General features: G+C 46.3%; 1 protein-coding gene across 2 annotated transcripts in view; it reads left to right on the forward strand.

Moving 5' to 3' along the window:
* Positions 1 to 10,351: 10,351 nt before the first annotated feature.
* The window catches only part of LOC8029771, a 28,559-nt gene continuing 21,267 nt past the window's right edge, over positions 10,352 to 17,643 (forward strand). The window contains exons 1-2 of one of the 2 annotated variants that reach the window (XM_029968832.4): positions 10,458 to 11,734; positions 16,750 to 16,799. In XM_029968832.4, coding sequence (XP_029824692.3) covers positions 11,008 to 11,734; positions 16,750 to 16,787 — 765 coding nt within the window. In that variant the 5' untranslated portion in view covers positions 10,458 to 11,007 and the 3' untranslated portion in view covers positions 16,788 to 16,799. Of the gene's footprint in view, positions 11,735 to 16,749; positions 16,800 to 17,643 lie in introns of those variants that run through there. The other variant, XM_002407403.5, reaches the window with a different exon arrangement.

Consider the following 17,643-nt stretch of genomic DNA (forward strand, 5'->3'; position numbering starts at 1 on the left):
ACGTAGTTATATACGCATTTGACCGCAACGTGACATGGATGAAAACTTACGAAAGTCTCGGCATGCTGCGGCTCAGCGTCTACGCAAACAAGCACCACTAGAGCTTCGCCCCCATCAACATTATTCACCACGTGGAGATGCGGTTGTTTTTTCGATAACGTAGTAATGTACTCGTTACTTTTTCAAGACAATAGCGGGTAAAGTACTTACGTTACTTATTTTAATACGGGTAACGTAGTTATGTTACTCGGTGCTTCTTTTTCCTAGGACTTAGAAAAATTACACTTTAATATTTTTCGTGTTTTTGTCACAAAGTCAGTGAATCTTCTAGTGTGTGTGTTTTTTTGCGTTTTCTTTGCGCTTTTTCTCGTGAGTATTTAGGTAAAACCGTAAAAAATATGAAGTAATTTAAGTTTCTCCATGAACAGAACGTTTCTTGAAATTGTGTGGCACTTACGCGCACGTGAACCATCAAAATAGCAAAACGCGTTAATTCATAGGTAAAAAAAGTGACGCAGGAGTAACGTGAGTTACTTTTTATCGGTAACGGTAACATGTTCCTCCTATTTTGAGGATACGTAGATGGATAACACCTTCCTTTTATTTGCAAGTAACGAGTAGCGCATTTCGTTACGTTTTCTTTTCGGTAACGCCTACACTCTAAAAAAAGCCCGTGCGTCTACTTTCCCGCACAAAACTCGGAGAGCCAATCAGCGCAACTTACGGAGGCAGCTCAGCGAATAACAATACCGAAACATATGTTTAGACCAAAAACCACAGTCTGAGCTGTGACATTAAGCAATACAAGCGTGACGTTTTGCATTGCTTAATGGCACAACTCAGACTGCGTTTTTTGGTCTAAACATACGTCTCGGCATTGTCATTCGCTGAGCTGCCTCCGTAAGTTGCGCTGATTGGCTCTCCGAGTTTTGTGCGGAAAAAGTAGACGCACGGGCTTTTTTTAGAGTGTAAAACACAACAGGGGGGACAGTAAACACATGCCAGGGTACTTTTCACGTGCGCATGTGTGAGCGTGATTAGACGAATTTGCCAGTTGTCACGTCTGTTACAAGAAATCGGCTGTCATGCCACATGGATACCTAAAAAGGAGCCACCTGGAAGGGCCTCAGAGCGGCAGCCGAAGGAAGTTTCGCTCATAGGTTTTTGTGGAATCTTCGGTAGGGGATAGCTACAGCCTGCGGGTTAGCTTTGGCACCGGCAGTGGCCTGGCCACTCTCATGGTACGAGACAAAAAAAGAAGTTTCCAATAAATCAACTCGGCGATGTTCTAATACATGTTGGTTCTGACTTATGCTCGAAACATAGAGTCTGAAGGGGGATTACTTGCTTGTTTGTTTCTTTAGGACAGGGCTGGCGTGAATATTGCGGTCTTTGCAATAGCTCTTTTATATGACACCGTGTTTCGAATAGGTTGCCGGGCCGACGTGGATGAGAACATCACTGAGTTGACTTTTTGCACGCTTCAATAAATCAACTCAGTGTTGTTCTAATCTATACTCCGTTCACCCTTAAGCCGAGACTAGAAGCTCCGCCTTCATCGCGAACTCGCTGGCTTCCGCAGTGCTTTGGTTGCGGGTGCCTCCGCGCTCCCACTTGTGTTAGCAAGGGCAGAAAGCTCGCGCTGAAGGCGCAGCTTCTAGTCTCAGCTTAAGGGTGAACGGAGTATCGAGAATATTCACTGGACGCCATATTTATGGGCGATCTTAACGCTTCGCCTACTGCAAAATTAAAAAAAAAAACGATTTGAAAATACCGATTTTTTTTATGAGCCCTATAAATTTAGTATGCAATACAAAGGCCAAACAAATGCCAAAAAAAAAATATTTTATGAGAAATCTTTGAACTCACTGCAAAAGAAGATGGGACTAAAGTTCAGCTTCACTGCATTGCTGCAGACAGTTCACATCACCTTGCACTTTGACGTTTAGGCCAGGCATAGCAGTACTGCGGACAGTTCACATCACCTTGCACGCAAAGTGAACGAAAAACGTGGAGGGGCAGGAGGGGGATTTTTACGTTGATTCTAGTCCAATGCCGACACGCCGACACAATGTCTTCATCGAAATCGAAGTCGTCTGAACTAAAATCCAATACCTCAGATGCATCGCTCTTGCTGTCTGATGAAACATTGATTTCCTCGTCTTCCGAATCTCAAGAGACGTCACAATATCTCGTTTTTGCCCCAATTTTGATGCAAGATTGTCACTATGAGCACAGTGACTAGAAAATGTTGGCGACATTTTTAAATCCCCTGTTGCCTGCGTTGGAACAATTTTCCACCAAATTCAAAAATTTACCTTTTTTTTTTTTTTTAGGCACCATCTATCCACGGCAAAGCTCACTAGAAACAAGCAGACTAGCCCAAAAAGCCAGGTAGCGACTTGCCCCTGACTGGAGGCCCACATATCTCCTGGCTCCCCCCTTTCTCTTCACCCCAAAATAAACAAACAAACAAACAACAACGTGGACGAGCTCAGCTCGTCTTCGGGGGGAGCGGTACAAACAGTGTGGACGAACCCAGGTTGTCCATGGTAGGGAAAATGAGCACATGCTCAGACCAGCTCCCATTAATATCCTGCTAAGACCGGCATCCTTGATGGTGCGGAATTCACGTTGCTAAAGGACTGAGGAAGCTCGCCGTCAGCACGCGCTCAGCAGTCTCGCACACAGCTATGGCCGCCAGTGAAGACTCCCTATACGTCGGCTTTGGATCATAATCGAACGAGTGTTGGGACCGATGCCGCTCCATTGAGGCGCATGGTGTAGATCATGACAGGTGTTCCGTTACCACTTTACTGGTAATGTGCGCACTCGCGGCGATCGGCACGGGGATATGCAATTTTCGCGTCTCTATTGTATATTATACACTGCACGACAGGGTTCGCATAAACACTACATCGTCATTTTCCTGAATTTTGCTCCTGCACGGCGTTAGCGAGCAGTGCATTCTAAGAAATGCCTGCGTGTCTATTTACCCGCCCGCAAAACACTCAAAGAGCCAATCTCTGCGATCTACGAAATCAGCTGGGCGAATAATGAGGCGGAACACCTATTGAGACCTAAAAATTAAGTCTCCGCTGTGGCATTAAGCAATCCAGAAATCCAAAGCGTCATGTATGCCATAGCGCACACTTTATTTTGACGTCTAACGGAATGTTCCGCCTCATCATTCGCTGAGCTGATTTCGTAGATCCCAGAGATTTGCTCTTTGAGCGTTTTTCGGGTAAGTAGACGCGCAGGCATTTCTTAGAGTATAGAGAGCTCTAGGGGCACAGGCGTTAACGTAGGCTTCTGTGGGTACGGCAACGGTAGCTCCGGATAGCAATACCGCCCTAAGCGGTAGCCTGCGGTAACGCTATGCTAAAACGTTCTACTATATTTTAATGGTTGCGTTAGTGCCCGTATAAAAACTCTCCACGGCACTATTATTTTTTTTTCTTTTTTAAGAAGATGTCTAACGTGCAGGCGAGCTGACATACAATGAATCTGACGGACCACCCTGACTCTGGAGTGAAAAACGATGATAAATATTCATCACAGCTTAATATAGCCTTCTAATTATAAGCAAAGAGTGTATAAGACGCCCTATCGCTTCTTTGCACAATTGTCTCCCAGCATGCACACTAACTGTAGTTAGATTTCAGCTACGATGTGGCTAGATTTCAGTTACAATACTTCGAAAACATTGACTGAACCAAGTAACACTCTTTTTCATGAAGATGCAACGAAATTTGCAAGAAGGTGATTCATATCAAGATTATACAAAAATCTTATTATCATATACGATATTAAGATTATACAAAAATATAGGTTTAACTCACAGCATTTTACAAGTCTGCCGCAGAGCCATGATCCTCCATTTGATGGTTGATGTAAACAAATCTGTAAAATGCCAAGATTTGAAAGCTGCGCGCCGCATAATGATGATTTTTAAGTATCTTGATTCTATCTATAGGGATAGATATACGCGTAATTTTTTCCCGACTAAATTTAGTGCACTGTGGTCACGTGACATTATCAGCACGTCACGTGACGTCGCGTGAAAATGCTGACCCGTATTCTAGTCCTCTGTATTAGAGCTTCCTGGAGAAGCAGAGAAACAGAAACTGAGGGAGAGAAGGAAATGAGAACGCGCGGAGACCTCAGTGCGCCGAGCTCTGATTGGAAGAATAGTGGGTAGACACAAAGGCTATAGCCGCCTTTCTCTCTACTTATACTGTTCGAACACGCTTGAACGCCGAACGCCGGCGTGCGACGTTCGAACGCGAGGGCGGAGAGCAGACGACGCTTTTCCTCCGATTGGAAGGGTTCGTGTGGGTCGAGACCCGTGGTCGAGACAGACTACCGACTGTCTTATTGCAGTGCAACGAGACAGTCTACCAACTGTCTTATTGCAGTGCGGATACTCCCCCTTTATTCAACAATCGTTTCCTTATATTCCATCCTCATGGCAGCATCATAAAGAATAAGAACATACACTCCAGACGCCATTAGCTGTACCATAATCGGCAAGATAGCGTCTTGAGTGTGCAAAACGTCATGCTTGCATTGCTGCATGTCACAACTCAGGCTGCGTTTTTTGATCTAAACATATGTTTCGGCATCGTTATTCGCTGAGCTGCCTCCGTAAGTTGCGGTGATTGAATCTCCGAGCGTTGTGCCGGAAAGTAGATGCAGCGGCTTCTTTTTTTTTTTTTTTTTTTTTTTTAGAGTGTACATTTTAAGGGCAACAACACAAAGAATACAAACACACGCCCGAGACGCTATCTTGCTGATATCGGCACGCCTGATAGCGCATGACACTACACGTGCACCCTCCATTCATAATTTAAATCAAAGTTCTGCGCTCTGCCGTCCCCTCGCGCTTTCATCTCCTCCTCCCCCTCAACTTCTCTTCGTAAATAGTACTACGCAAAAAGACCCACACCCTAGGACGTCCGGTAGAGTACATTTTTAAGTTATTTAAACCAACTTCGACCACCTTTCTGTTTTGGTTTGTCACACGGGTAGGAGCCCCCGAATACTGCCGTTATAAAATTTCGCAATCGAACCATACCGCCGCAACCGCTCAAGTACAATCTTATGCAAAGGAATTCTGCCCGCGGCATACATTCGCGTGCAACGCAAGTCCGTATCAACGCCGCAGGCTTTGAAACAAAAGATAGATAGCCTCTTTCATCGCTCCTCATCCCTCGAGTTATAGAGGGAGCTGGGCGTGAGAGCAGACATATTCAAAATAGGACGGCAGATATATTGAAGGCGAGGGCAGCATCTCGCGCATAAATAAAAATATAAAGCCCTACTTGGGGATCACCAGCTTCCGGCATATTCAAAACGAGAAAAAAAAGAAGGGATAAACTTTGGCTGGAGTTGCTGTATCATGGCCAAGGGCGTCAATACGCACTCTCGATATTACCCTTGGGCGTTCGACTAATGCGGCGAGAAACCGAGGGATAGGAGGACACGAGAGCACGCCGGGACATCAGAACGCCATGCTCTGGTTCGAATGACTAGTGGGTAGACCTAAGGCTAGCTGCTTTTATCTCCACTGCACTCGTGGAACGTGTTCGAATGCGATAGCCGAACGCCGGACGCCGGCGTTTCGTGCGTTTGACGAGTGCAGGCGAGACAAAGGTAGCTATAGGCCTACTCACTACTCATTCGAATCAGCGCTCGGCGTTCTGAAAGTCCCCGCGAGCTCTCGTGTCCTCCCCTCCCTCGGTGTCTCGGCACATTTTGCTCCCCTTGGCCGTTCTACGCCGTCAATGAGACCTCGTGAAAAATACGCATACTCTTCTAGATGCAAAATGAAATCTGTGCAAATATATGTTTGTGTGTGTGCGTTTAAGTGGTCAGGTGTAAGTTGGAACTTTATGCAAACGATACTGAAGAGACCTTGCGAGATTTGACATGTCACAGTTTCTACACTCTGAGAAATCTGAAGTGTCTATACTTTCCCGCAAAGCAGTTTGGAGAACCAATCGCTATATCTACCGAGGGAACTCCGCGAATGATGAGGCGTAATATATGTTTAGACCTAGAAAACACTCCGAAGACACGCAGGACTGCTTACGTGTAGGAATGCGAAAGCGTTCTAGTCCCGCGGGTCCGGCGGTGATATCACGCTCCCCCACTGCGCAGGCGCAGCGCCCCCGCCGGCTTCAAAGTTTCCGTGGCGAAGCATCTGAGTGTCTGCGCTTTTCTTTGTGTTTTATTTCTGAGGTGCGGCCGCTTTGACCTTAAACGGCGCGTGCTTGATGACGTATTTTTATGGCCATCTTTCGGGCACAACGCCGACGCCGCCTTTTCGCGTAATGAAATATATACTACTTTCGCCTTACCAAAAAAATATATCTGCGCTGTGGCAGTAAGCGTGACGCTTCGCCATGCTCAGTGCCATAACGCAGACTGTTTTCTTTCTTAGGTCTAAACACGTAATACACCTCATCGTTCGCAGAGTTTCCTCTGTAGATGGCAGCGATTGGTTCTCTCAAGTGCTTTCCCAGCAAACAGACGCTCCATACTTTGTAGAGTGCAATTACTGTCCTGCGGTAGCAGCTTGGCATTTGCCATGTTTGTTTTGGAATGCGCGTGTTAGAGCACAGCCTGCGTAAATGCCAGCTTGTCAAAGCCAGGAACGGCCATGGAGGCAGTTGGACTCCCCGAATCTAGATTGAAGTGTTGAGAGATTCAGCGACAAGCGCCCACCGAGCGAAGAGCTGTGGAATTCTGGAGAGGGAAAGTGATTAGTCAACTTTGATGTTTACACAATGGTCACCGGTACGCGTTTGCGGCGAGTGATTTTAGCGTCCTCTATACCGTCTATGCGTCAAAGTGTCCAGGGAATTATAACAAAAATACTTAATCGGGTTGCCTGGCCCACACTACCTAGAATAATCAAAGACTATGTCTGCACTAGCATTTCCACATCATTACAGTGAGCTCGAGGACAGACTGGAGACTGAGTCTCATGCCCAGTCATGCCTCCTAAGGACGCTCGATGTCGGTTTCGGACCGTCCCATTGCATGCCGAGTGGCCAACATCCGAGTGTGATGATGTTTAATAGAGGTGGAGGAGGCTGTTACAATCTTTTATTGTTCTATATGGGTTCTTTTGGCAGAGCACACTTGTGTGTTTTGTAGCAGTATTGACAGTCATGATGGCTAGAATGCAGCAATGTCTCTCGGATTACTGCCACATGTATGAACTCTTTTTCTTTTTTTTTCCTGCTCGTTTCTAGAAGCTCAAACAATAGCGCGTCATGCCTGTACTTTATATAGTAGATGTTACTTTGCAAAAAACAAAACATCGACCACACTTTATGGTTCTCTCGCTGTCACGGACGGATTAATGCGCGCTCTATGCGGGGTCATTTAATTCTTGCGTTGTGTATAGTGCGTACGCTTAAGTATCACGTCATCTACCTTGTTCACCTGCCACCAAGGCGAGTGGCTGTGATGGTGTGAATTCGCAAACATATGTCGGTGAGTGCGCAGCGAAGGCAAAAAACGCTGAGATTCGCTGTTTTTAATTCATTCGGAAGAGTACCGATACTTAAAAAAGAACAACGAGCCGAAGACAGAGGCAGAATATGTGTGTGTGCGTGTGTGATGATAACAAGCCAGGAGTTGTAAAATTGTTGAAGGTTCCGAGACTGAATATACTAAGAAAACTCGATTTTACGCCATTTCTCGAAAACTGCTGTTTGTGCCATGTGTGTTGCACTTCTGAGTGACCATGATCGGTGATATGGTCACCATAATATTTTTTTTTTAATTATAATCTAGAAATAACGTTATATATAAACCTAGAACGAACTAGCGCTGGTAGCTGCTGAAACTACCCAAACACACCATTGCCTACATGTAAATAAAACCTTTTGTATTTTGTTTTTCTATTCTGGGGAGTCGGACGTGAAGATTAAACTCAGGTATAGTGTCGATCAGGTCTAGTCGTCCAGGTGCCGCTTGTTATTAAGAAAGCCGTGAAGGCTACATTAAATCGGTATGTGCGGGTAAGTTATACGGCCAAGGGTACATAATTCAGAGGATAAGAGTCACAATAAGTCGGTTAATTAACTAGAATGTGTTAACTAACTTTTTAATTCTTGAAGATAACAATATAGTTCTAATGAGAAACTTGCCGAGCTTGATCTAAAACCGCTAAATGCCTTTATAATAGAAATACTTGTGGCTCGTGGAAAGTGCGGCGTTGCGCTAAAGTTACCACTTGTGCAGCGGGTGCAAGGCTGGCTGTACGGATACACGCCCGCGCAAAGTTTTCCGTCTCTTATCCTCGCTTTCGCACCACCATGCAGCATTGTGCCCGTTCTACGAGTAGTAACTTTAGCGCGCCTTACCACGCTTTCCCCGCTACCCAACCTTCCTAAAACCCACTTAAGGCCGGTTCAGACACTTGCGTTTAAGTGCGTTTGACTGCGTTGCGTCGAGAACCGAAAGTGGGTAGCCGGCACATGTGTGCTTCGTATGAAGCGTGGAGTATAGTTCAAGGAATCACCTTGGCACGCGATAGAAGCAGCAGGGATCTCCTGGTTTCTCGCAGCCGCAACGCAGTCAAGCGCAGTCAAGCGCAGTCAAACGCAACTGTTTGAACCAGGCTTTATTCAGTGGTTTCAATGGCGCTCAGCAAGTTTCTAATTTGAACCAAATGTTTATTTTCACGAATTAAAGAAGTCAGTTAACACAGTTTTTTAATTATCCGATTTATCATGGCGATTAGCCTTATAGTGTACCCCCGGCCATATAACTTACTTACAAAGACCGCATTAGTGTAGTTTTACTTTGTTGTTGTTGTTTCTGTTTTAACAAATCTTTTAAATTTAAAAATAACGCCCTCTATATAGACCAGAATTTTTTTAGCCTCGCTAACAGACGCGAGCGGCGCTCTACTCTCGACAGCGGATAGCGTTTGCGGAGCAGGAGACTGAGGAAATCGTGGGGGTACGCCACATTGCGCAAAGGCCACATGATTTCTTTGGGCATTCAGTTTTTGCTTTTCTTTCGCTGGATGCGGTTTTAACACCGAGTGTGGTTTTAACGCCGGTTTTGACGCCAGCGAAAATGGTGAAAATGTATGCTAAACTGCAGTCCCTGCGAATGCCCGCAGGGCGGCGCCCCAGTCGGAAAAAAATAGCCGGGCGCTAAAACCTCAAAAATTTTGGTCTATAAAGCTTCGCAGTATTCAGGGGTCATCTAAGCAACCAATCCGGAAAGATTTTCTCCGGACCAATCAGAATACTCTGGCTGCAAAACAAACATGTACACATTCCAATAGCAAACTAGAAACACCTATAAAAAAGAACAAGGAAGCAAGGACGTTTCTCTTACCCTTGGGATCATTCCTGATCGGGAAGCTAAAAAATGACACACACCGACTCCGGCATCAACGCTCGGCGCCCCTACCGATTAACGATTTACAAAAACAGTTAGGAGGATTACCATCCACATCCCAAGAAAGAATTTGAGACATCCAAGACGGCCGTCTTCAGAGAAACCCTTCTAAAGGACTACTTTAGAAAGCCGTTAATTAACCCTTGTCAAAGGATCCTCGCAGACTCGCAAGAAAAATCCTAGTGAGCAAACAAAATAACAAAAACGCACAAAGCATGATATCGCGACAAAATTATGGGTTGGCAAAACAGTGCAGGGATTCCTACAGACCATACTTGATCTTTTACTCAGTCTTAGAAGGCGTCCTTTTCGTAAAATATTTATTGGTCACAATGAGGGCTCAGTCAAGCTGCTTAGAAAAATAAACTAGATATATTTTAAGGAATGCGCCACAGCTTTTATACAGAACCGCGCAACAATAACATTCTGACCAGCACGCCGCAAACAACGCAAAAAGTAGAGCTTATTTATTTCTAATGCCTCCCCCATTTTTCCGTGCGCACCCAAAGGTGAACGAAGCCACTGATAGAACTCGATGGCATTCTAAAGCAGCAAAGCAAAGGCGGGTGAGCAATCCGCCAGACACAGACGCACAAGGTACCCAAAATAGAAGAGGGGCCGACAAGACAAGCACCTCTACCTTCACCCCCCCTTCCCTCTCCCCCTTCCCACCTTCACCCCCTTTCCTCCTCTCATCGCATATTTTGATTTTCACGTAGGGTTCCCCTCTTCCATTCGGCACATCCAGATACCGAACGAGCTCTGCTCACGGGAACCACGAGCGGCCCTCCTCATCCTGTCTCTCTCTCTTTCTTTCCTTCCTCGCGGCCTCCTCTCCCTTTATTTTTATTATTACGCGTTCGACGGGGCTTGGGAAAGGGCAGAGCCCATGGGCCAAAACCCCAGCTGGAGCTAGGGCGGCAGATGACCGCGGGATCCCGGCCAAGCATGTAAGCCACGGCAGAGCGAAAACGTATATTGCGCGCTGTGTATAGAGCTACCCGTTGCTTGTGGGCCAACCAGGACGCAACCCAGGCGGGATTGCTTACGTCCGTAGCCGCTTTTTATGACGACAGCGTGGGATGCTTGGCTACGGCCGCTTGTTTGCATCGGCAAAGTTGTGCAGGCGCGATCATGAGAGCAGAGGTGGCCTGGAGCGAGGACAGCGGATGTGTGTGTGTTTGTGTGGAGCGTCCTGGACTGCAGTACTCAGCTGCTTTCTCTGTGAACGAAGACTCTGTTTTTGTACTTTCGTGTAGATCCTCTTGCGAAAGTGCCACAGCTTGTATTACGCCGACGCAATCTTAGATCGCGGATTATTCGGGGATTCTGGACTACCGTCTCATCTAGATTCACCTGTGGTACCTCCTGGAAAAGGCGAGGTTAGGTGCCTCTGCTATCAGCGATAACTCCTTGAACCAGACTTTCAAGCTTGCTTGAACATTTGTTTTTACTTGAAATTGCAAGCAGTCACATATCCGTGATAAGTAATATTTTGAGGTTCACACCGAGACCTGTGCCTACCATTCAGTAGGGAACCCTGTTTCCTTTAACCTGGTTCGAAATCAAGCAGTCATGGACACTCACGGAGCCGGTCGTCAGAACACCAAGTCTCGGCGGAAAGAGCGCAAAGAAGAAGCGAACATGGCGCGCCTTAAGAAGGAAGTGGTCTCAAACTCCTGCAGTTTGGACAACCTCAGCAACCCGCCTCCGGACCGAAACCGCGGTCGACGACATGGAAAATCTGGAGGAGGCCAACGAAGATGTTCCGTTCAATCCGATGTCCTGACACAGGCGCCACATCAGAAACAAGGCAACCGCAAGACCAACAACGGCAATAACAACGGACGTCGTGGGAAAAGGCATCTCAAGAGGTCAGCCTCAGCAGCGGACCGTGAACCAAAGGCTCTGAACGGAAGACAACCTGTCCGCAGGACGAGCAGTGAAGGACCCAGGCCTCGAAACTTCGATGTTCGAGACAATCCGGACAGCGGCGCGGCCGCACGATGTCCTAAAGTGCATGCCAAGAGGGACACTGTTAAGGAAAACAACACCGGCTCCAGGTCGACGGTGAGCTCCGCAGAGCCCGAGTGGAGCGTTGCCAAGAGCAAGAACACGTCTTCGCTGACAGAACTGTTCGCGGTCGAGGTTGGTCTGTCCCCTGTGAGCGACGTGAGCGTAAAGGAGAGCAGGAGACGCAGGATCGTCTTCGCAGTGGTGCTGGTCGCATTAGCGCTCTTGACGGCCAGCGTGCTCCTCGTCGCCATCACCCTGTTTCTCTCGCCGGCCGTCGACGAAGTTCGTAAGTCAGGTCATCAACTTGAAAATCGTCCATACGCCATTGATAACGGGCTGTGACGTTGCGATGTCAGTTTCGGGATTACTTTTTGAGGCTTTAACTAAACAAACGGGAGATGTCATATACATTCGGGTACGCACTTACGCCTTGCATGAATATGGTGCTCTCATTGCATGGTCGACATGCTTTGAGATCATGATACGTCACCTGCGTAAAACATAATGGAGAAAATAGACTCCATAGTAGGTAATGAACACTTACATGTAGAATGTCGTTAATACTGTTCATATAACGCATGTGCAAACAGTGCCGAGTGATATCGCAAAACAACAAAAACCTCCATATGAAAAATATTGGTAGGCATATGCCCTCGGCATCCTTCATTGCCGAAGGTTTCGTGTGAGCACTAGGACACGAGGGCAGTTACATCCACACTGAAATTGGTTTAGGGCTACAAGAGGAACTTTCAAAAAGTATTGCACCTGGTCATTACCATGCTCATGACCTTTCTTCCGCTGCAATTTCCCGAACCGCAAAAAAAAAAAAAAAAAAAACGTTTGTGAACTACTAATTTTGCTGAAGCATGCTCTGGTTATCATAATGCTATATTTACCATGTATGCTAGCATTTTAGGCTGTCTGTTAATCTAGAGGTTGGTTGCATCTGGCCATATCAAAGCCAGAATGAATTGAATTGCTCATTGAAATAATCGAGGTACGTGACCTGTCATTCATGAAGTGACAAGCGCCATCACCAAGCGAAACAAAAATCGTAAAAAAACACAAACGAAAGCCATTTACACAGTAGATGATTTTCAACATAGTACAAAAAATGTCACGGAACATATTACAATAAAATATGTGCGGAGATATAAAAGTTATATTTCTTTCTTACCTCAACTGAAACTCTGGAACTAACAATGGTAACGATGCTTTGGTTCAGATGTATTTTTTGCTTCATGCGTTTAAACGTAGGTTTTCTGTTCCTCAGTTTGTTTGTGTCTCATACTTACCCCGTCATTACGGACCGGAGGGAACAATAGAAAAGCAAAGCGATACGAAAAAAAAAATCCTTGGATCAAGTCCTAAGAACGCTGTTTACCAAAGACCAATCTGAACTGGCGTCGCTGATTTTAAATCAGTGACTTTCAACTTCTGTTTGTTCTTTACACAAAATAAAAATACGAAACTGCGCAAAGCACGGGATCTCTTGTCCTCTCCATAAAGCGCGGACGACTCCGGAATACAGATGTCGGTGGAGAGCCGCCAAAGCACGTCTTGCAAAGAAATAGAAAAAAAAAACAGGGAACAGTTTCTCGAAACGATGAGAAGTTCTGAAATTCTGACTTTTCGCGAGGCATACAAATACTAGGAAGGGGAAACAGACATGTGTATTATATATTGAAGGTTTCTTCGGTCATTCGCTGCAAATTTTCTGGTCCTCTCGATCATTCATTCAAAACCAACTCCCATCTATCCAGAGACCGATGTTGCAGTCCCGTTTTTGCTGACACAGCAAACGTGCTCAGCATTGGGGAAATACTTATTTTTTCATGAAGAGAGGGGCTCTTTTTATGTAGTGCTTCACTAAAACGATTCAATGTCCGACAAAAACAGCCACTCGGATTCCGTTTGTGTTCTCGCAGCTTTCTGCTTCCCAAATGGTAAAAATGAAGCTGCCGGAGAAAAAAACAACATAAAAACGCACGAAAATCGGTGAAAACGTTTGAGCCTTCGATATTTTCACGTTCTATTCAAATGATGTTCTCCTATAATGAGCGTGTCTCTTTTTAGTCGTGACGATGTGCGTATTTTTTTTTGTACGTTTGTTGTTTGTCTGGGTCTGAAAAATTTACTGATGTACAGACAGTTCAATTTACGTTCTCGAATGGAAGGTGTCTTCTTTCAAAGGCCCCGTAGAAATATTTATATAAGCGAAACATTCCCCATCATACTGCAGGCGGTACTAAGAAGACGCCATATTGCTGGTCATTGTTTGCAGCTCACGCTTAGAAATGTCTTCCATTCATCTTGAGCCGAGAACAAATGTGCTGGTCAGAAGGAATGCACTAATATGCATGTTCAGTGTGCATTTCACCTTTTCGGGATCTTTGTTCTTGGCAGACGATAAATGGGAGCTAGTTTTGAGAATTCGCTGCGAACTGCGAACTGCGACCGGCGATGCGGCGTCTCGGGAACACTCCCTATAGACAATGTGCTATCATCCTTTCAAAGGTTTAGTTTGAACATTTAGGCTTTATGCTTTTCGTCTCATCTAAAAAAAAAAACGACGAAAAAACACTACTATATAATCTAGTAGAGGCTTATACAAACTTTATCGTACTCTCGTTTGCCCAGACAAAGCAGGGAATTCCATATACCCGATGTTCGAGAAAACTCAGACATCCTTTGTGCTTCAAATCTAAATGCTTAAAAGAACAAAACAAAAACAAAACAAAAAAAACGTTTAGAGTTTTTTTATTCAATTTTGGTGGTGCGCAAAACGAGATCTCGTAAAGAAGACAGGCAAGGTGAATCTTCTAAAGAACCCCTTCCCCCCTCACAGCCCCCCCCCCCCCCCCAAAAAAAAAAAAAAAACAAGCCATTCTTTTTTTTTTTTTTTGCATTGAAACTTTTGGGACACCCTTTGCGAGAAGTTCGGTTCCTCTTCCATCGCAGACTCTGAACCACCGACAGTTAAACAAGTCGCTCCAGCAAACTTTGCTTCTCACACGTCCAAAGAGAGAGCGCGGTGTCTGTTATGCAAAGCGGAGCAAACGAGACTCAAACAGGCTCCCCCGGCCCTAAGTAAGGACTCGCAACAGAGCCCCGCGATTCGGGCGGCATGGCTGCTTCCTCCCCTTCCCTCTAGGAAAGATAAAAATCACCAAACCAGATGGCGCTAAATGAGTTTGGACCCCGTGCTCCATCCTTCCCCCCAGCCTGGCTGGCTGCTACTTTTGCCGTTGCTGCTGCTGCTGTTCGTTAAGCTGCCACGGGTCGTAAGGTTCTGACGATATACGTAGCACGCGGCAACAGACTGAAAAGAACAGCGTGAAAATATTAGGGTGAGAGAAAGAAAAAGTAGAAGTCAAATTTTCTGAAGGCGGGTGTGACGCGAGATGCAGTCATAGAAAAACGCGTTCTTTGCGTATGTTCCACCTTTCTTGGTTCTCATGCCTATCCGTATGCGCTCGTCTTTGCACGCATCAGTATTTACGGTGCAATTTATGTTTTCTTTAGGTTTATTTTTATTTTTTATGTTGTATTTACTCAATGTCATGTTTGGTCCAGGAGTGTCTTCTCTTTTGTTCATCGTTAATTTGACTACTTTTCAATCTGCGCATATATTTCCTTGGTCTGCTTCCGAATCCTCGTATGGAGGCCCATGGTACCCTTATTGTCCTTTCCACACTCCATTGCATTCTGCGAACGTTTCAGTCGGTTAAATCGGCTCGCTTCGTTTATATACGAGGCTCTACATCTCTTTTTCGACCTCGTGCCTACAGCTGCTCTGTCGAACTTGTTCCCAATTTTACTTCAGCTCGCAACTTTGCTGCCTGACCCCGACAAGATAAGAACGGCGTTTCTTTCGGAGGCCCGAGCTCCAACAAACGTCCGCGTTGCCTTACGCCGTCCACTGGCTGCGCCTGCGCGCTACAAGCTCACAAGACGCCGCCGGCCTTGTATATGCACTGAGAACATAAGAAACGCGGGGCGTGGCGAGTCCCGAGATCCAATGCAGACCGCAAGTTCGTCTGCTTCTTTTGCAGGGGTTGGTGTGACGTTAAAACGCCGAGCTCTGATTGGTTCCGATTGGAAGGATGGTGGGTAGACCTCAATGCTAGCTGCCTTGAATTCTACCTACTATACTTCAATCAGAGCCAATCAGAGCTCGGCGTCTTTCTGACGTCACCGCAACCCTTGCGCAAGAAGCACACCACTCGCTTCCGCATAGTATCGCTTTGAAGCCAATGAGGTTGCGGCACTATAGCTGATAAGGAAGTCAAATCGCCAATCACAAAGCGGGAACATCATAGACCACGCCCTGCGTTCCTTCGGCTGTCGGCGACTGGAGGGGGCAACTGAAAGACGTCCTAGCTGCAGTTCTTGTCCTATCAGTGACTATAGACCATTCCAAGAATCCCCCGCTACGCGCTGCCATTTTCGTCTACTGGGCCGTGGGAGGCCATTGTGAGCGTGCAGCTCTCTTCTGTTGCGGAATGGATCTGTAGCTCTCAAGTTCTGAGCGGCGCCCCTGACCAGTGAAATCGAATACTTTTAGGTCGCGTTCACGCTGTGCGTGCCATCGCGCCTTTTCAAACGCTCTACGGTGCCTGTGGACAGATGCTGAGGTGCGCTGAGAGACGTTGGTTTATGCCCAGGGAATCGTGCATGTCTGGGACGCTAAGACGCCGCTTCACGTCAGGACTCGCGTCTCGCGGCAGAGGCGACTCTTTCGGGGTCGTATCTCGTGGACGCCACGGTGCCCCCTGGCCAAGGGAAACGGGCCTATATCAGACGCCTGGCGGACGTCCACGAGCAATACCAGCTAGAAGACACGTCGTGCGCATGCCGTCATTGTTCGTGGTTCCCCGACCCGCCGCCAGCGGCAAAAACAGGCCGAAGCTTGAGAGTCACAAAAGCAGCATACGCGACCAATAATTCTTTTTTTTTTTAGGGGGGGGGGGGGGGGGGCGCAGTTTCTGTTTCTTAGGCAGTGTTGTATTGGTTACCAAAAAATAAAAAAAGTAAAGGAACGCGCTACCGTTACCGATAAAAAGTGACGGACGTTACTCTTCCGTTACTTTTTATTTATAATTTTACGTAAACAGCGTTTTTTTTGTGTGTGTTTTTTTTTTTTTCTTGCAACGGCGTTTTTTGACACCCGAAAAAAGGGCGCGGGAGTTGAGGCTTTTCTGAAGTGGGACTTTGTGTTTGTGCGTGGAGAAAAGAGAGGCCAGATTTTGAAGGTATGTGGAATGAGTGCAATAATTATTAACTTGGCGCGTATACTAGGTGCAGCCGACGCTATGCAGATGCAGCCAACACTATGAGCAATCAAGCAGCATCAAAAGCGCGAGTCACTGGGCCTTTTTTTTTTTTTTTTTTGACTGGTTCAGCTTGGATAGAAAACGTGAAGAAACATGAGGGACAGTATGATGGTGCGATTTTGACGCTGTCTGATTGGTCCCATCAGCTAGTAGCGTCGGCTGAGTGGGAACGAAAAAAAAGTAAGTGTACTTTTTTTTGGTTTTGGTTCTTGGAGGAAGGTAAAGTAACTTAACTACATTGCACGTTACGGTTTTGAAAAAGTAACGAGTACGTTACTACGTTACTGACCAAAAAAAGTAACACTTTACCGGTAACGACGTTACTTATAACACGTTACCGCCAACACTGCTTCTAGATGACATTGCTACAACCCAGTGACTCGACATGTTTCGCCTGGTTGATAAGCGCTGGAAAAGTGTGTGTGCTGTTAGCCGCGAACACTACTCTTCGTTTTCCTTGTTTTTTTTTTTTTTTTCTTTATTTATTTTTTTGGCGCGCTTGAAACTTTGTTTATTCCTTTTTTGGTAGTTCGTTTTGTGTCTTTCTTTGCTTTATCCGGCAATCTGATTTCTTTTTTCTTTCTTTTTAGACCCGTTGCAGTTTTGTCGCGCACGCTCGCGCGCCCCTCTCAGCAGCTCTCCCCCGCCCCCTTCTTTTGCGACCCCGTCGCGCGACAGTTGACCTCTGGCACGTGCGCGCAACCAACCGTGGCCTCCTGCGGCCTGCCCCCCTCCCCGCTTTTAATAAAACTCGGGGGAAAACCGAGAGGAGCCCAAGAGGCGAACGGGGACGGGAGCAGCTGTTCCCTGATTTTCGGCAGCCAGGGCCGATCCCTCGCCCTCTGTTCTCGGGAGAGGA

This window comes from Ixodes scapularis, unplaced genomic scaffold, assembly GCF_016920785.2.
Source record: "Ixodes scapularis isolate PalLabHiFi unplaced genomic scaffold, ASM1692078v2 PGA_scaffold0__279_contigs__length_252992795, whole genome shotgun sequence".
NCBI classification, from domain to species: Eukaryota; Metazoa; Arthropoda; class Arachnida; order Ixodida; family Ixodidae; genus Ixodes; species Ixodes scapularis.